Consider the following 21,145-nt stretch of genomic DNA (forward strand, 5'->3'; position numbering starts at 1 on the left):
AACATTCATAATTACAAATTTCCAAAGGAATATTATTTTACGTATGCCTTTTGTCAACTGTTGCATTTTGCACAGATTGATTTAATAATGTGAGATCATGAGTGGTACATAATGTCAGTTCCTCATCATTTTCGATGAAAATGGAAATAAACAAATAATCACATATTTCTGTACGTCTTTTGAATTTTGTTAACGTGAAACATTACTTCATCCCAACCCTCCCGAGACGGGAAATAACTACATGCTTGTAAGATATTAAAGACACTTTTGTCCCCTTCTATTTCTGTACACTTAAACACATGCATGTCTATTCGAGCATCCCCTATACATTTTGTCTACCCAAAATCGTTTGGCATATGTCATTTATTTGCAATCTTGAACATTCAGTGTAAGTTTTGTTTTCTATCATTACCAAAACTTGAGGAGAAAAGTACATATTGTGATCGTGCGTACGATACACAAGCACTGCGTATCGCAGAGGGTTTAAAAGAAATGCAACCATCCATAAATGTTATGCAGCAATGCAAGTCTTGAAGTAAACGTTCTAAGGGCTTACCCACGTGGTTTGCCATGCACCACCTCCACCTGGTGGACCACCTCCATGATATGACCTTCATTACAAGCAACGGTGACATCATCCACTCTCTCATCTGTCCCGCATCTTATGAATCTGCCAGTATCAAGATCGACGGTACACGGTATTAAGTGATTAGGGATGGGGGCATGTCAACGGAGTTAACAATAATGTTTGGTATATAACTGTTAATAATGATGTAACTTTTTCCCATATTTGTTGTATCATGTAGACCATGATAGAACAGCAGTAATGCATGGTACAGATGAGCAAAGCTAGATATTCATTCTTAGGCCTACCCATGTTGTTATTTATGTGTTTTTTTATTTTTAAGTTCCAATCGATTCTAATCATATAAAAAACAAACACTGAGATAGAGAGTGTGACAGAAAGAGAGAGAGAGAGAGAAAAGGGGGAGACATACTCTATTCTAGATGAGGAGGGGAGAATTGAAAGGGGAAAAATGTCAAAGAGCTCCTTGAAAAAATCCCAATATGTCATACCTGATAGTCTTCAGATTTTTGAGGTTGTGAGGTGATCTGAAAGCTTGTAAGATTAGTTCCATCTTACTGTTACCAATGTTAAGATCGCTAAATGTCACCTTGACAAGCCGAGGGAAGCTATTCAGGAGGACGTCGGGTAGTGAAGTGGGCTTCTCGTGGAAATTAGCCGGTCGATCTCTAAACTCATCTGATTGAATGGTGAGTTCTGTTGCTTCTGGGAGATGGATCCTCCTGATGACGTCATATGTGATCGTGCTCCGTACCTGTATAGTGACCCTCTTCACATTATCAAACATCGAACCATAATCCTGCCATCTTCGTAGTGTCTCATCATCCACTGTCAGCTCAGTCAGGGTGGCTGAGCCCTTGTTACCACTCTGGTTGTCCTCCAGTATAGAAAGAGCAAGTGCAATGACAAATGTATTAGGTATGAGTGTTGGTAGATATATAATTGCGTCCTTAGGTTTCATGAAAAAAGCGACAAAATCATAAAAATAGAAGGCTTATGTTAAGTATAAATTGCATGATAAAATAGTACATAGTAAACGTTAATTTCTTTGCTTTTATACGATGAAACTAAGCATTTGTATGGGTAAAACACTCTTCTTTTTTTTTGCATCTTGCCTTCATGGTCATGTCGAATATTTGAGGCATATTTTACAAATTTTGTTTATGAGCGAAAAAAATCATTATAACACCAACGTGCATTATAACACCTGAGAATAAGACTTATTCATTTTTCGAATATAGTTAGAGTAACAATCGAAAAATGAATGAACTATTATACATTCAATAAATATTCATAAAGTAGATAAAGCTAATTAATAAAGATGATTATTTGGAAGACTTGGTTATCCAGTGGTGGATTAAAATAGTATATTTGTAAAGCGCTTAGAGACATTTGTATTAAGCGCTGTATAAAAATTAAATATTATTATTATTATTATTAAAGATAATCTGGCGGGTGGCACCAGCACGAGAATCTGTGTCAAGCAGTAATAACAAAATAGAATAACGTCATTAAATTCCTCAGATGACAGTATACTCCAAAATTCTCCGACCAGCAACTAACATGGCAATGGGAAGGGAAAGATTGCATTTTTGTGGGTTTTTATTCAATTATTTTGTCTCAATGTATCTTAATTTAGTCACAATTCAAATATTTGTCCAACATCATGTCTATAGCCCTCCGTGCTACCATATGGAATAAAAAAATATTGTATATTTATCCATCTTATAGATTTTGTCTTTTTTCGTTTCATGAAAAGAGACCATTTTCCCCTTCCAATTCCTCAAACGCCTAACTTTCCTACGTGTTTGGAAAGTAAACTCATCATTTTCCTTTGACTTAAACAAACAAGGCATAAGTGTAACTCAGATCAAAGAAAAAATTACTTGATTTACTTATATACTACAAATATATGACTTTATCGGTACCTTTGCAGACAATGCCATCAACGTTGATGATGTGTCGAAGTCCTCGAAAAGCGACATGGGGGCATGGAGTGTCAGGTTCTTCAGATGAGGCATCTTGCAGATGAACTGAGCGAGATCACGTGATGCAGAGGGACGTTCACTGAGATCATCAAGCCGGATGTCAAGAGTCTCAATCTGGTATGATAGTAATAATAATAGTGAACATTTATAATGCGCCATGTCTGTCAAAAATGACACTCCTGGCGCAGTTGTGTGGAAATTGTATAATTGTGGGCAAACGACCATCAAGTGATTCAAGATTCAAGTTCAGGGCCAGAACTTGAAAACGATCGCCATCCCAGGAGTGCCGTGAACGTGGGATGCAGAGAAGTTGGGTGTGAGCAGAGCGGAGTAGTCGTTTTTGTTGTATATATGTCCTTTTTTTTTGCACGTAGTAGGCTGCCCTTCTATGTCAATCATTATCAATCATATTGCACTCCATACATGGAAGAATCTTTACATTATGAATACAAATGATGTCATGATGATGATAGACGTAACTATCTTGAATCCAGCGCAGACTCGTTAGTGTATGATCTTGGTGAGGGCAATGACGCTGTCACGAGTCATTGTAATTTTTGTACAGAAAGCCAATTCTCTCAAAAGATGGGTAATTCTGGAAATAACGAGCTCCCTTTTCTTCATTTTAATGTTCGTATTATGCAAGCAAACTTTGATAAATTAAAAGAATTTTTTCGGAACGTGTGCAACAGTTCTATGATTAGAGGAATCTTTGAAACTTGGTTATCGAGTGAAACTGAAGGAAATGTATTTTCTCTTCCGGGAAGTGATTTAATTCTGAATAATCGACAGGTTAGGAGGGGAGGAGGTGTCGCGTTGTATGTCCCCACTCAGTTCAATTACCGAGTTTTGAATGAAGTCAATGTAATGAATGATTTAATGGAAAGTGTCTTTGTGGATTTGTTTTTTGCTGACAAACGGAATGTTATAATCGGGGTCGTTTATAGACCGCCACAAGGTAATGAGAACTTGTTTATAAATAAAATGCAAGCTGTGTTGTTATGGGTGAATATAATGTTAATCTTTTTCAGCACGATGAGAATGCATGCGTTTGTCACTTTTTGAACATGTGTATATCTTTCTCTTTATCGCCCTTAATTACTAAACCTACCAGAGTTACAGACACTTCTTCTACTCTCATTGATGACATTTTTAGTAATTTATTGGTGAGGTGATGGCTACAGGGAGCAGACATGGTCTGGTTTTGTGATATAAAATCCACTTAATCTTGCACTTTTAACTGCAGATCGTGTATTTTATTTACCTGATTTTGCTTCTTGAACATATCTTCAAGCTTTTGATATGATTATTTTGTTCTTTGATACCTTCTGGAGGTAGAATATTGTGATAGTTTTACAGCCATTTTCTGCCAAGGAATTTGAACACACACCTGTAGTCCCATATGGAGGATCCTGAGTTTGCTTATTTTGCCCAGCCTTCTTCATACCTACACTACAGGCAACAATAACTGTAATGTATATTTTCTGACTGAATTATGCTTATATTATTCTTATGATATAGAAGCAATTACTCACTGGGATTTAAATCATTTACCAGATGATTTAGCTAACCGTCTACTACTACTAATAGTAATAGCTAACCTACATAAAATGGGTGTAGCTGAGTGAGTGAGACTGCTGTGAGCTTTTCTGACTTCCCTTTGTTTGTTCTGAATACGTATTGAATATTGAATAATGTCCTGCCAAATTTAATCACCGGTATTCATCACCGTTCGACTTGCAAACGCCATCATGAAGAATTACTTCTTACCACCCTCTTCTTCTAGATCACATCCACTCCTTCTAGCAATACTCTCAATAGTGTGTGCACTTAAACTATTGAAGAGTGGAAACCTGTACACGCAGATTGCAGACCATAGATCAGCTTCTTTACCCTTCTTCGATCTACACGCAACGCTTTGTGAACCAAGATCACTACACCAGCCTACTAGAAGGCGTACTTACACTGCAGATATTGATAACTGCAAACTGTTACTTTTTATATCATCCTGTAATAAGTGGAATCGAAATACAAAGCTTTGTCCACTTGACTTCAGGTCGACTTCTTTGAGCCACCTAACCATCCTACTTCTCCTCAGCGGACAAGTTGAAACCAACCCTGGTCCATCAACTAGTGCTCCTGAGACATTTCCATGTGCCATCTGTGGGGATGAAGTGAGAGACAACGACCCTGCTCTCTTATGCGATCACTGCTACTGCTGGTGCCACATCTCATGTGTCGGTATCTCCCCAGACTCCTATGATATCTTGACGAAGAAGTCCAGGAGCTTCGCTTGGGTGTGCTGCCAGTGTTCCTCTACCAACATAGGGTCAAGCAGCTCGCTGCAAGGTCTTAACCTCTCACAGACCAATCGTTTCTCACCCCTTCACCACGACTCCAGTAATGAAGAAATCCTTCCCTCCATCAACCCTCTAACCTCTACGCCTACATCGAGCCCTGGGGGACGTCGTCAACCACGATTTCACCCTCCATCAAGAAATCGCAAAAAGGCATTTAAAGTGATGGTTGTAAACTGCAATGGTCTTAAGGGGAATGCTAAAAAATCAAGCTTCCATGCAGCCATTGCTCACCACACTCCTGATTTTGTTTTTGGTTGTGAATCAAAACTGGATGACAGCTTATCATCATACTCAATCTTCCCAATCAATTACTCAATCTACCGTAAGGACAGAAACATCCATGGAGGTGGTGTCTTCATAGCAATCATCGACACGCTAATTGTCACTGAATGTCCAGAGTTTGACTCAGACTGTGAGATACAGTGGTGCAACGTGCAACTTGCAAATGCCAAGCCACTGTATATTGGTAGCTACTACTGCCCCCCCAACAACAGACAACAAGGTCTTGAAGGCTTGCACCAGTCATTGTCCAAGATTATGACAAGGCACCGGCGCAGCCACCCTAACATCTTGATAGCCGGCGACTTTAATCACCCAGACATCAACTGGGATGACCAGTCGACTACAAATCCAGCCACTTCTACTTGTCACCAGAAGCTGTTGGATATCCTTTTGCACAACTCCTTGTCTCAAACAGTCAGGGAAGTCACCCGACCTTCATCCAACAACATCCTGGATCTAGTTGTGACGTCGAATCCCACCCTGGTTGAGAATGTGTGCGTAAAGTCTGGGATATCAGACCACAACATCGTCACTTTTACTCTTGCTGCAAATCCAAAGATCTCTGTCAAGCCCCTGAGGAAGATCTACCAGTTCCACAAAGCTGACGAACAGCAACTGAGAGATGCAGCAGCCGAATTTGCGACGGAATTCCTCCAATCAGATCCAGAAAGAAGATCAGTGGAGACAAACTGGTCCATCATTGTCAACTTCTTGAACAGGTGTTTGTCTGAGCTTATTCCTTCCAAAATGAGCAAAGGAAGGAAACATCTTCCTTGGATTACTCCTCCTTTGAAACGCCAGATGAGGAAGAGAGATAGCCTATTCAAGAAGGCACACAGCCAGTCTTGCTCCACAGCTTGGACAGCCTACCGACAATTCAGGAACCAAGTTGCCAAGAATGTGCACAGAGCACGTTGTGAGTACGTCAACAACATCATCGGGGCAAGCCTTAAGGACAACCCAAAGTCTTTCTGGTCTTACATCAAGACATGTCGTTCTGAAAACATTGGTATTCCTACCTTGCGTACTCCATCTAAACTATGCGCCTCAGCATTAGACAAGGCAGAGACACTGAACGACTACTTCCAGTCTGTCTTTACTCCTCACCAGCTCCAACCTCTTGTACAGAAAGGACCTTCTCCTTTTCCAACTATTGGTCACCTGCATGTTCACAGGACTGGTGTCGAGAAACGCCTCCAACAACTGGACCCTTCAAAGGCCAGCGGACCTGATGAACTCCCACCCAAGCTCCTAAAGTTGGTAGCTTCTCCACTGTCCTTCCTGTTTCAACAAAGCTACAACAGTGGCATTGTTCCAGCCCAATGGAAACAGGCACTGGTTACCCCTATTCACAAGTCGGGAGAAAAGTGTGACCCCTCCAACTACAGACCGATCTCACTTACCTGCGTTTGCTGCAAAGTCATGGAACATATCATCCTGAGCCATGTGTCGAAGCATGTTGCAGTGAATAATATCCTCACTGATGCACAGCATGGCTTCCGACGAGGGTTGTCAACAACCACTCAATTGACAACAGCCGTCCACGACTGGTCCTCCATCCTACAGCAGCGTAGCCAAGCTGATATAATCTTCTTGGACTTCAAGAAGGCATTTGATCGAGTACCACACCTTCTCCTGTCAACCAAACTTCAGTACTATGGAATAAGTGGTGACTCACTCCAGTGGATAATGTCTCTCCTCACTGATAGACAACAGGCAGTCGTAGTTGATGGATCCAAATCAACATGGAGGGATGTAACATCTGGAGTCCCCCAGGGATCCGTCATCGGCCCTACCCTCTTCCTGTTGTATATCAACGATATCCAAGACAACATCCAGTCCACAATGCGTCTCTTCGCAGATGACAGCACCCTCTATCGTGAGATTCGATGCCCTGAGGACCATCAAATCCTAAAGGACGATCTCCAACAGCTGTCCAGGTGGTCTTCAAACTGGATGATGGACTTCAACGTGAAAAAGTGCGCTATCCTCACCATCACACGGAAGCGTACTCCCAGCATCCGAGAATACCACCTGTCAAATGGACTGATTCCGAGAGTGAAAGAGTACAAGTACCTTGGAGTAACGGTTGCTGCTGATCTCCGTTGGAACAAGCACTGCCAAACCATTCGGCATAAAGCAAGCCGTACTCTAGGTCTTCTTCGCAGGACTCTCTCACCCTGTACCAGGGATGTAAAGTCCAGGGCCTACACAGCCTTAGTGCGCCCCCAATTGGAGTATGCCTCGGAGGCTTGGAACCCACACAGCGTCACGGTCACAAAAATGCTAGAGCAAGTACAAAGAACAGCGGCTCGCTTTGTGTACCGTGACTACAGATACACCACATCACCATCAGCTCTTGTGGCAGCTCTAGGGTGGGACACGCTTCACACACGTCGAATCCTCGACCAATGCACCCTTCTCTACAAGATCCATCACCGACTTGTCCCCATACCTGCACCAACTATTGTTATCCCTGCTACATACTTCGGAAGACATGACCACAACCTGAAGTATGTAATTCCTGTTGCAACTATCGACTCCTTCAAGTTCTCATACTACCCAAGAGCAATAAGGATCTGGAACCATCTGCCAGGCTCAGCAGTCAATGCAACAGGAATAACCAACTTCAAGGAGGCTGCTCTACCCTCCATCAGAATGATGCAGCCCCCCGTTGGTTCTCACATCATATAAGCTTACTAGCTTGGTTTTTACTTGCACTGGACTTAGCATATTTTACTGTAAATTGACAAGTGCTTTGTCCACACACCATTCCAGCAATTCATGACACTCCTTGTAGTCACTTGCCTCACCTACCATCCCAGTATAGCTTCCTGAGTGAGCTGCCAAAGGGATTACCCAACCAAGTACCAAGTACCTTTACCAGATGCGGGTATTATAATTTCAGATTTGTCTGAACACTTTCCAGTATATATGAGGATGTCTGTTGGTAGGAATATCCGTAATATTTCTACTAATAGATTCTCATAGAGTCTCATAAACAGTTTATAATAGTTTATTTCTTTTGCCAACGACTGTAGAAGAACTATTAATATTGTACATTCTTTAAAGAATAAGAAAAGTCCAGGTTGTGACTATAAAACAAATGTGTTGATAAAAATGTAATTGTCGGTATTGTACAACCCCTCGTACATTGAATCTATCAATGACCACTGGTGATGTACCCATGAAAATGAAAATTGCAAAGGTTGTGCCCACTTTTTTAAAAGAGTGATGCCCTTATCTTGAATAATTATCGTCCTATTTCTTTGAGAAGCCAATGTACTCGGATGATAAGATTTCTGATGAATGCTAACATTTTGTCAATTTTTCAGTTTGATTTCCGTGAAAACACACTACCACTCATGCTATTCTACATTTGGTGGATAAGATTTTCAGTGCCTTAGATGCACGCATGAATACAGTTGGTGTCTCTTAGACTACTATAAAGTGTTTGATATTGTAAATCATTATATTCTAATAGATAAACTGTGGCATTGTGGTGTAAGGGCAATAGCATTAGATTGGTTTAGAAGCTACTTAACAAATAGGAAACAGTTTGTTACTTTAAATGGAATTGATTCAGATTTGCGGGACGTCACTTGCGGGGTCCCACAGGGATCCCTTCTAGACCCACTTTTGTTTATTGTGTATATTAACGATTTTCAACTTCCCGCAAAGATGTTATCAGTCATTTTATTTGCAGATGACTCGAGTGTCTTTTTCTCTCACAGAAATCCACAAACTTTTTTGCAGACTGTAAACTCTGAGTTCACTAATGTGACTTAGTGGATTCATGCAAACAAGTTGTCTTTAAATCGTTAAAACAAAAATGATATGCCCTGAGTATATTGCCTGGAAATGTAATGTTCAACAAATTTAAAAGTGTTAAATGGAAAGTACCATATTAGTAAACTTTGCATTATTGTCAAGAAATACTGGTGTAAATTTATAAATTAAAATCTGTGTTCCCACTGAATATTTTACGTATGTTGTACGCAACTTTAATTTTGCCATATTTGCACTATGGTGCGTTAGCTTGTGATAAGTCGTTCCATCTCAAATGGATAAATTACTACTGGTACAGAAAAGAGTAATACGACTTGTTTGTAATACTCACTATCTCTTGCATACAAATGTTCTTTTTTAAATTAAAAAAGAACATTTGTATGCAAGAGATAGTGAGTGTTTTAAAAGTTGAAGATATTTATCATTTACAACTAGGAGCTCTAATGTATGAATTGAATGCAGGTCTACTGCCAGTAGCCTTGACTAGAATATTTAAGAAAAATAACCAAGTTATTCCACACGACATGCTTAAGCGTATCACTTACCTCTTGTTAGAACGCAATTTGCTCTGACTACATTGGGGTCCACTGGACATATGTTTTGGAATTCCCTTGAACCAAGAATAGACCAATCGGTCAGTATTTATGTATTTATTTAATAAGCGCAAACTGAAGTTACTTTTTTTGAGTCGATATTGTCTAGATTTACAGTTTTGATAATTATTTAAGGAAATCATTTGCTATTATATAGGTCAGCATATTTCTACTCCTGTTTATCAAATCTGTTCATCTGTCTGTCTTGTTAAGTTTTTGTCTGTGTTTCAGTCCTGTTGCTCGTAGTATTTTCCTGCTTCTCTTGTGTATAGCCGTTATTCAGTAGTCAATTGAATTTACTGTACTTATTTATGGTTATGTTTTCTCAGTTGTTTAGTTCGTTTGGTTCGTAAGCACTCTAATGTATGCAGTATTCCTATCCGACGAGTTTCTTCATTTAGGACATACTCATAAGCTACTCATGAGGGAACTTAATTCCACAAGCCATGTTTTCAACCAAGGTCGCCTCATCTTTCTATTGTAATGCCACATTCTGTCAACTTGTTATATTCATGTCATATTTGTAATGTGAATATGAATTTAAGAAAGATAAATAAGACTTGAACTTGAACTTGATCTAAAGTCTTACAGAAAAATAGAATAAAACTACAAGGTGGCAGAACGATCGATTTTCTTTCACAGAAAAAAATGCTTTTGTTCCGGTAACAACTTGGAGACCCTGATTAAGTTATCGACGACACTGTATAGTGGCGGCTCAACGATTGTGAGAAAGGAGGGGTTTTCCCGGACATATGATTCAATAATCTCGCCATCTCTCCTGCATTTTTTTTTTTTTTTTGGGGGGGGGGGTCAAATATTGAATTTTAAGGGTCTCACATTCACAGTTGCAGTCATCATTCATTTAAAAAAAAAAGATTATTCTTACGCTTAATTGAAATAATACTTTGTAAATCTAATATTACTTAGCTTTGTATTGCCGCCCAGTAATGAAAAATATGGTATATATTATCTACTATCAATTTGATATCTTGTTATGGGAAGCTTATTCTCACTTTCGCTCATTTGCCCCCTACAGTGGATAAAGGATTATTTAAAGGAAAGAAAACAATATGTTGTTTATGATAATGCAACTTCATTTGAAAAAGAACTTGTATGCGGAGTGCCCCAAGGGTCAATACTTGGGCCACTGTTGTTTATTATATATATATATATATATATATATATATATATATATATATATAAACGATTTGCCAAATGTTTCCTCAACTTTGTCATACATTATTTTTGCAGACGATACCAATGTCTCTTTAAGCGAGAAGAAACTAGATACTCTTGTCCATAATATGAATAAAGAAATACAAAAGGTAAATATTTGGTACAAAGTGAATGGGTTAAGGATAAACATTGAGAAAACAAATTTTATGCATTTTGCACCATTAAATAAACAATATGATAAGAACTTACTTATTCTTAAGTTTGTTGATTCACTAGAGCCCTTAAAGCAAGTGCATAGTGCCCGCTTCTTGGGAGTTAATATTGATGACAAGTTATCATGGTCTTTACATATTAATGATATTGCATTGAAGATCTCGAGAATTACTGGAGTTATGTCAAAACTGAAATTTGTATTACCGTCAAAGGTACTGCTTTTACTATACAATTCATTAATTCTACCCCATTTACAATATGGGAATATGCTATGGGTAAATGCATCAAATACCTTGTTAAATCGTTTAAATTTGTTGTAAAAACGTGTAATACGCATAGTGCCAAGTCTCATTATTTGGCCCATACCAACAATATCTTTAAACAATTAAGGGTTTCGACTGTATAAGAGTTAGGTAGGTTACAACTGGGAGAATTTATGTACAGGTCTGAAAAGGGACTATAACCAAACTCACTTCAAAACTGGTTTAGATGCAACAGTGATGTACATTGTTATAACACCCGAAACTTCAAGAATTTGCATAGCATTTATTACAGAACTGCTACTGGCCAAAGAAGTGTTAAGTACCAAACAATCTGCATCATTACGACAATTTAAGTTGAAATATAAAAATTACCTTTGCAATTCTAAATAGTCAGATCAATTTAAAAAATAATAATTATTATGTTTCAAATCGCAATTATATTTTCAATTATATTTTTAATCTAATTATAAAACCAGACATTTGAAGGGAAAGTCCACCCTGAGGATGGGTTTACTCCGCCTTTACTTGGCCACACACATTCTCAGGGTGGACTTCCCCTTCATTGCTACCGGGGCTAGACTCGATAAGCTTCGATTTTTCTAGCCCCATCTACATTACTTACCTTTTTATGTTTTAATGTTGATGTTTGTTAACTGATGTAGATTTTCATTGTTCTTTTATGTTTATGTATCTGTTTTTCATTTGCTCTATGTGTCAAATGTATAAAATGTATTTTCTTACCTTGTTTATTCTTCTGGTTTTTAATGTGGAAAATAAATGAAATGAAATGAAACATCATCAAACGTTAGCTCTTCCTACCTGCTTCCTCTTAACGGTGTACTAATTTGGACAGTAACATCACCCCGTTTAGTGTCCTCCAGAAATGAGTACACGTCAGTATAACAAAACTCGTAGTGATTTGTTTAGATTATACAATATCATGATGCTTTAATCAATACCTTTGTAGATGACGCTAGCGACGAAGATGTTGAGTAGAATTCACTGTTCATCATGCATCTTCCTTGACGAAGTGTGAGTGTCAGGTTTTTCAGCTGAGGCATCTTGCAGATAAACAGAGCGAGATCACGTGATGCAGAGGGACGTTCACTGAGATCACCAAGCCGGATTTTAAGAGTCTCAATCTGTTATGATAGTAACATTATGCTGAATGATCAATTAATAACAACCAACTAAAAGTATATTCAAGATTAAACAATTTGTTTATTTATATAATTAGATTAAAATTGTATTAATACCGTTGCCACGATAACAAAAAACGTCTTAACACTGGTCTGAACACATCCACCTTTATTTGGTAATGATGCAAAGTCTTGTAACCTGAAATAAGCATTCATTTCGAAAGTTCCTATATTCTTTTAAGATTGAAAATGGTGGTCATACATTATTGCTCTGTTAAGGTGAACAAAGTGTTTTGACTGATCTATTTAGGACTGTGGCATGACTAACCCTCGCAAATAGGGGACAGAAGAATATGTTCAGAAGTATAATGTGACATTACGGATAAAGTAAGACATCGTGAATATTCTCTAGAACATAGTTGACCTAAATGAAGGAGTTAGATAATGATCTAAAGTCTTACAGAACATATAAAATAAAACTAGAAGGTGGCAGAACGGTCGCTTTTCTTTCACAGAAAAAAATGTTTTTGTTCTGGTCACCACTTGAAGACCCTGATTAAGTTATCGACGACACTGTATATTGGCGACTCAAAGATTGTCAGAAAGGAGGTGTTTTCCTGGACATATGATTCAATAATCTCGCCATCTCTCCTGCATTTGCAAGACAGACTGAATGAGGCGGGGGGGTCAAATACTGGATTTCAAGGGTTTCCATTTTACAGTTGCCATCATCATTCATTTGAATTAACAAGATTATTCTTACATTTAATTAAAATAGACGAAAGACTTCATGCATGGCTGATTGTCAACGAAACTGAGTTAAGTCTTTTGTCAATTCTACTTGTTGTTAAGGCAGGCAGCCAGTGAAAACAAATTCGTTTGATAAAATTATGGAAATGCATGCACTAATTTAAACAAACAGAACTTTGTCATTCCTTGCTCATTTTTCGTGATTGAGGTGTCATATGAAAGGGCAGAAACTCAACTTTTTAGAAATGTGATTTTCCCTCTAAAATCCAGATACTGTCCGCTAAATGACTTTGTGACTTCCTCTCTTCAAATTAATTTTATTCACTCATGCGTGAAAATATGCATCGTGTGAGTTGCATCAAATGAAAGGAGAGGATCTAAGCTTTCCAAATATGTGTTGTTTATTAATTATAAATGTGACTAAGTTATGATAAAACATCGATAATTCTCGGTTTCGTTTTTTCTGGGACGCACTGTATAACTAGTAGTTTGACTTTTTAGAGCTTTTTAGAGCTAGAAGTAGGGTTATTCGAGAGAATTTTGGGAGGCTGCAAATTAGTCGTGCACATGTATTTTGGACCCGCTGTAACTTGGAAATCTGTGACTCTGGCAATCCATACAATCAACTATTATAGTAATCTAGTTTACTAGTGATACATGCATGCACGATAGTTTTCATACTATCCTGATCAAAGTATTTACGAATACATCCCAAATTATAAATCATGAAATAGGCTGATTTGCATATTTTACTAATATGTGAATCCATGTTCAGGTGGGTATCAAAGAACACACCCAAGTTTCTATCAGTATCAGATGGGGTTATGGTAAAGTCGCCAACTGATACACTACGCAACCTGAATTTAAACCTGGCGAGGAGTGCCAATGACCAAACGCTCCGTTTTTTATCATTTAACATCAACTTCACGGTGTTTTGCAACATCCACATTGAACATTCTAATATAAACAACACATGTTCCTAATTCAGAAATACAATAATCTTCAGCTGGTGTGTTAGGACAGAAAGAAAAGTATAAGTTGTGTGTCGTCTGCGTAGCAGTAACAACTAATACTAGGAAACTGCTTATGGATATTTGTAATAAGCCTGCTTGTATATAATGTAAACAACAGAGGGCTTAAACGTGACCCTTTGAACATTTCCTTCATCGTGTGTCCATCCAGTGTCAACTTCGGGACATTGTGGCGCGGGCATTTAGGGAGTGCATTACCACTTTCGCTCATTTGCCCCTACTGCATAAACCGTTTGCTTTTTGTTCCTGCTCCTCTTAACGGTGTACTAATTTGGACAGTAACATCACCCCGTTTTGTGTACTATAGAAATGAGTACACGTCAGTATAACAAAACGTGTATTGATTTGCTTAGCTTATAATATATAATTATGCTTTAATCAATACCTTTGCAGATGACGCTATCAATGAAGATGTTGAGTAGAAGTCATCGTGTACCGACATGGGGGCATCGAGTGTCAGGTTCTTCAGATGAGACATCTTGCAGATGAACTGAGCGAAATTACGGGATGCAGAGGGACGTTCACTGAGATCATCTAGCCGGATGTCAAGAGTCTCAATCTGTTATAATAGTAATATTATGTTGAATGATTAATTAATAATCAACTTAAAGTATATACAAGATTAACCAATTTGTTTAAAATTGTATTTAATATCGTTACCACGATGGAAACGTCTTAACCCATCCACCTTTATTTGGAAAGGACGTACGAGTCTTGACAACCGTAATAAGAACTAATTTCGATAGTTCCTGTATTCTATTGAGATTGAAAAAATGGAATTCATACATTACTGCTATGTTAAGGTGAACAATATGTTTTGACTGATCCAATTAGGACTGTGGCATGAGTAGCAACAAATGGGAGACAGTAGAATATGTCCAGAAGTATAATGTGACATTACGGATAAAGTGAGACATCGTGAACATTCTATAGATCATAATTGACCTGAATAAATTAAGGAGTTAGATCATGAACCAAAGTCTTACTGAACAAAATAAAATAAAACAAGATGGCAGAACGGCCGCTTTTCTTAAAGAAAAAACAATGATTTTGTTCCTGGGACAACTTGAACAACCTGATTATGCTATCGACGATATTGTGAAGTGGCGACTCAAAGATTGTCAGAAAGGAGGGGATTTACCGGACATATTATTTGGTATCTTGCCATCTCTCCTGCATTTGCACGACAGACCGAGTGAGGGGTGGGGATTCGAATACTCGATGTCAATGATCTCAATTTTTTACAGTTGCCATCATCATTCATTCAAAAACAAATATTATTCTAACATTTGATTGAAATGGTACTGTGTTAATCTAATTTTAGGAAGCTTTGTTTTGCCACGTGTGATTGAAAAATATGAGAGGTATTATTTGTTGTCAATTTTTGTAATATTATTCTGTACGTAGCGCTTTCACACTTACGCTCATTCGCCCCCTGCTTCATGAAATATAAGCTTTTCCTACCTGCTACCTCTTAACGGAGTACTTATTTGGACAGTAACATCAACCCGTTTCTTATACAATAAGAATAAGTACACGTCAGTATAACAAAACGCGAATGATTTGCTAAAGCAGGGCTCCCACTTAGCCGAGTTGGAGCCTCGAGTTGTGGCGAGCTGGCGCGATCTTATGGCAAGCAGTTTTATCATTAAAACATATTTCTTGATATCAAGAATTCAATTCTTGATATCACGAAATCGAATTCCTGATATCACGAAATCGAATTCTTGATATCAAGAATTACCATTGCTTTACAACGTAGAATTATTTCTTGATATCAAGAATTTATTTCTTGATATCAATTAATAACAAAACGGCTTGCCATAAGATCGTGCCAGCTCGCCACAACTCGAGGTTCCAACTCGGCTAAGTGGGAGCCCTGCTTTAGATTATAAAATATATGCTCTAATCAATACCTTTGCAGATGACGCTATCAACGAAGATGTTGAGTAGAAGTCATCGTGAAGTGAGGAATTATCATAGCCCTTTTGCTCACAGAGTATCAGATTCTTCAGATGAGGTAACTTACAGATAAATTGAGCGAGATCACGTGATGCAGAGGGACGTCTACTGAGATCATCAAGCCGGATGTCAAGAGTCTCAATCTGTTATGATAGTAATATTATACTTGAATGATTAATTAACAAAAACCAACCAAAAGTATTTTCAAGATTAACAAATTTGTTGAAAATTATATGATATCGTTGCCACTTTAAAAAACGTCTTAACACATCCACCTTTGTTATGTAATGATGTACAAGTCTTGATATCTGAAATAACCACTAATTTCGATAATTCCTGTACTATTTCGTGTTTGAAAATAGAGTTCATACATTAGTGCTATGTTAAGGTGAACAATATGTTTTGACTGATTCAATTAAGACCACGGCATTACTAACAGCAAATGAGAATAACATGAGACATCGTAACTATTCTCTAGATCGTAATTGACCTAAATAAATTAAGGAATAAATCATCATCTTAAGTCTTTTAGAAAAAATATAATAAAACTAGAAGGTGTCAGAACGGTCGCTTTTCTTTAAGAGAAAACAATGATTTTGTTCCTGGGATAACTTTAACACCCTGATTGTGTTATCGTCGACATATAGTGCCATGTCGGCTTAAAGGTTGTCAGAAAGGAGGGGATTTACCGGACAAATGATTTGGTAATCTCGCTACCACTCCCGAATTTGCACGACAGACCGAGTGAGGGGGGATACAAATACTCGATGTCAAGGATCTCAATTTTACAGTTGCCATCATCATTCATCTTAAACACATGATTATTCTTACATTTAATTGAAATAGTTTTAAGTAAATCTAATTTTAGGAAACTTTGTATTCAATAAGTTGCCACGTAGGAATTTAAAAAATACGGTATATATTATTCACTATCAATTTTGATAAGATTTTTCTAAAGGAAGCACATTCCCACTTTCGCTCATCTAGCCCTTCTTCATGAAACGTTAGCTTTTCCTACCTGTTACCCCTTAAAGGTGTACTAAATTGTGGACTTAAACATCATCCCGTTTCGTGTACTATAGACATGAATACACTTCAGTTTAACGAAACACGTAGTGATTTGCTTAGATTATAAAATACATGCTCTAATCAATACCTTTGCAGATGACGCTATCAACGAAGATGTTGAGTAGAAATCATCGTGAAGCGACATGGCGGTATGGAGTGTCAGGTTCTTCAGATGAGGCATCTTGCAGATTAACTGAGCGAGATCACGTGATGCAGAGGGACGTTCACTGAGATTATCAAGCCGGATGTCAAGAGTTTCAATCTGTTATGATAGTATTAGTAACATTATTTATTGAGTTATTAATTAATAACAACCAACTAAAACTAGATTTTTACTTGCACAACCTTTTAAATGCACCAACAGACATGCACTGCAAATGAGCAACTTAGTCTTTGGACTTTTTAATCAGTACTTGAATAAAACCAAATATCTATCTATCTATCTAGTCGATTCCTCAGCGCTACATCCTAACTTACGGATCCTGCGGAGTATCATCATAGAAGTAGAAGTATAGAAGTATTCAAGATTTAAAAAATTGTTTAAAATTGCATTAATATCGTTGCGAGAATGACAACGTATTAACCAATCAACCTTTATTTTGTAATGATGTACAAGTCTTGACACCTTAAATAAGCACTAATTTAGATAGTTCCAGTATTGTTTTTAGATTGTAAAGGGTGTTCATACATTTCTGCTATGTTAAGGTGAACAAAAAGATTTGACTGATCCGATTAAGAACGTGGCATGACTAACATAAAAAAGTGGACGGTGGAATATTTTGAGAAGTATCACGAGAGATTACAGATAAAATGAGACATCGTCAATATTCTCTAGATCATAACTGACCTGAATTAACGAGCTAGATCATGATCTTAGATCATGATCTAAAGTCTTACGAAATATAATAAAACTAGGAGGCGGTAGAACGGTCATTTTTCTTCAAGATAAAACAATGTTTTGGTTTCGGGGACAACTTTAACACCCTGATTTTGTTATCGACGACATTATAGTGTCGTGTCGGCTCAAAGGTTTTCAGAAAGAAGGGGATTTACCGGATATATGATATGGTAATCTCGCTATCTCTCCCGCATTCGCACGACAGACCGAGTGAGGGGATGTAAATACTCGATATCAAGGATCTCAATTTTACAGTTACAATCATCATTAATCTCAAAAACATGATTATTCTCACATTAAATTGAAATATACAGTAGGCTTGCGGGTGCACCATGTGAGAGCTGGAAAAACACCATCCCTGAAATGAACCAACCCGCAGCTACACCACCGGAGCAAACTGTTGTTCTTCCCTATATCGGTTAAGCCTCTCACAAGATTCAACTTATCCTTCAAGCAGCAGACATCCAAGTTTGACACAGTTCCTCCATCAAACCCCATTCGATACTCCACTCCCACAAAGACAAGCATCCAAACCACAAGAAAGCGGGAGTCTACAAAATACCATGCGAATGTGGAAAAGTCTACATTGGTGAAACGGGGAGAATTCTGGAAACAAGACTCAAGGAGCACAGAACCAGCTTCAGACTCAGCGATTGGGATAAGTCCGCCATTGTCAAACACGCCCAGCAACACGATCACACCATCGAATGGGATAACAGTCATCTCGTCTCCATAATGAAGCACTGGCATACACACCGAATCCGAGAAGCTATCGAAATTCACCGCCACAACACCGTGCCCCAAGACTCAGGAGTATACATCAACTACATCTGGAAACCCCTCATCAACAAGTACCCGGTCACTCCTCCTCCACCACCGCCTCCACCACCGCCTTCACCACCCCCACAGGCACCCGTACATCAACAACCGCCACCCGCCGAACTTTCAAAGCAGCCGCCAGCCTCACAGCTACAATGTACAGCAGACGACAGCAGACTACAACGCAGCCTACGTCGGGGACACACACAGCGTCTCGCCGACAGCACACCCCACTCATGGATTCGAAACTCCCCTACGTCCGCAACCCGGAGACTCCAGCCCAGACGGACAGTCAGACGGACGAGCAGACCATCCATGTTCACTCCCTGATGACTCAAGCCGACACGGTCATGTATTTTTCCCCACGTCCGCACCCCAGTGACTTAAGCTCACGCACGCCAGCTATTCTCCACTCCTGACGACGGATAGTCAACCTGTTCGAAACGTTGGGCCACTCCCGCCACTCATCCTTTCCAAGCGCTATAGTTCTCCTTTGAACTATAAGCTAAGAAAGATAACCAACAGTCTTTTTCAAGACTACACAAACAGGCCTTTTCAGGACTACACACCCTCAAGAAAGATTACCGAGAGTCCTTTTCAGGACTTCTCAGTCCTCTTTCTCTCTCACACACATGGTGCACCCGCAAGCCTACTGTATATCTGCATCACCATGCAAGCCGATACTTACAAGCAGCATATAAACTGAAATAGTACTTTGTAAATCTAATTTAAGAAAGCTTTGCCTTGCCTCATAGGAATGCAAATTATGGTATATGTTATTCACTATCAATTCCTTTAATATTTTTCTAAAGGGAGTACATTCCCACTTTCGCTCATTTGCCCCCCACTTCATGAAACGTTAGCTTTTTCTACCTGCTTCCTTTTAACGGTGTACTTATTTGGACAATAACTTCATCCCGTTTCGCGTACTATAGACATGAGTACACGTCAGTATAACAAAACGCTTAGTGATTTGCTTAGATTATACAATATCGTTATGCTCTTATCAATACCTTTGTAGATGACGCTATCGACGAAGATGTTGAGTAGAAATCATTGTTCATGCAGCTTCCTTGACGAAGTGTGAGTGTCAGGTTTTTCAGATGAGGCATCTTGCAGATGAACTGAGCGAGATCACGTGATGCAGAGGGACGTTCACTGAGATCATCATGCCGAATGTCAAGAGTCTCAATCTTTTATGAACATTATGTTGAATTTGTAATGAATAACAACCAACTAAAAATGTATTCAAGATTTAATAATTTGTTTAGAATGTTATTGTATTAATATCATTGTCACGATGAAAACGTCTTAACTTATCCATCTTTATTTTGTAATGATGAACATGCCTTGACACCTGTAATTAGCACTAATTTCGATATTTCCTGTATTCTTTTGAGATTTAAAAATGATGTTCATACATTAGTGCTATGTGAACGTGAAAATATTTTTTGACTGATCCAATTAGGACTATGGCATGACTAAAAGCAAATAGGGGCCATTAGAATATGTTCAGAAGTATAACGTGACACTAAGGATAAAATGAAACATCGTAAATAGATCTCTAGATCATAATTTACCTGAATGAACGAGTTAGATCATGATCTAAAGTCTTTCAGAAACAAATTATAATAAAGCTATAGAAGGTGGCAGAACGGTAGCGTTTCTTTAAGAGAAAAAAAATTATTTCGTTTCGGGGACAACTTGAACACCCTGATTTTGTTAATGACCATATTGTGAAGTGGCAGCTCAAATATTATCAGAAAGAAGGGGATTTACCGGACATACATGTAGGATTTGGTAATCTCGCTATCTCTCCCGCATTCGCACGACAGACCGAGTCTGGGGGGGGGGGGGATTCAAATACTCGATATCAAGTGTCTCAATTTCACAGTTGCCACCATCATTCATTCATTAAACAAAACAAAATTATTCTGTATATATTTCATTGAAATAGTACATTTTAAATCTAATTTTAAGTAGGTTTTTATTGCCACGTAGGAATGAAAAATATGGTACTTGTTTATATTATGTACCATCAATTTGTATAATATTTTTCAGTATAAATATAGCACATTACAACTTCCTTCACACGAAAATAAAAAGTGAATTAATTTTGTTCAAGTACAGTTCTTTAATATGTTATATGTCTGATTAGTGCCCACACATGCCCATTCGAAAAATGTTGATTAATATTTCAGGACGTTTTGCTCCATTTCCTTTCGTTT

The 21,145-nt window shown here is 38.2% G+C and overlaps 1 protein-coding gene across 1 annotated transcript; it reads right to left on the reverse strand.

The window, feature by feature from the left end:
- Positions 1-552: 552 nt before the first annotated feature.
- LOC105441420 lies at positions 553-18,821 on the reverse strand. Its single transcript, XM_030985950.1, has 8 exons — positions 18,531-18,821; positions 17,289-17,462; positions 16,087-16,275; positions 14,556-14,729; positions 12,210-12,392; positions 2,515-2,688; positions 1,078-1,463; positions 553-670 (listed from the first exon to the last, which is right to left on the reverse strand). The coding sequence occupies exons 1-8, from the start codon at positions 18,819-18,821 to the stop codon at positions 553-555; spliced, it is 1,689 nt and encodes a 562-aa protein (XP_030841810.1).
- Positions 18,822-21,145: the final 2,324 nt, after the last annotated feature.

This window comes from Strongylocentrotus purpuratus, unplaced genomic scaffold (genome assembly GCF_000002235.5).
Source record: "Strongylocentrotus purpuratus isolate Spur 01 unplaced genomic scaffold, Spur_5.0 spur5_scaffold_15, whole genome shotgun sequence".
Classification (NCBI taxonomy): Eukaryota; Metazoa; Echinodermata; class Echinoidea; order Camarodonta; family Strongylocentrotidae; genus Strongylocentrotus; species Strongylocentrotus purpuratus.

Bases quoted from the DNA above. Each gene is read 5' to 3' on its own strand.
- LOC105441420 (XM_030985950.1), bottom strand. From the start codon at position 18,821: ATGACTGTTATCCCATTCGATGGTGTGATCGTGTTGCTGGGCGTGTTT. The intron at 17,463-18,530 runs GTGAGAGGCTTA...CTATCATAACAG, and splicing joins TGAAGGATAAGTTGAATCTT to ATTGAAACTCTTGACATCCG. The intron at 16,276-17,288 runs GTATTGATTAGA...CTATCATAACAG, and splicing joins TGATAGCGTCATCTGCAAAG to ATTGAGACTCTTGACATCCG.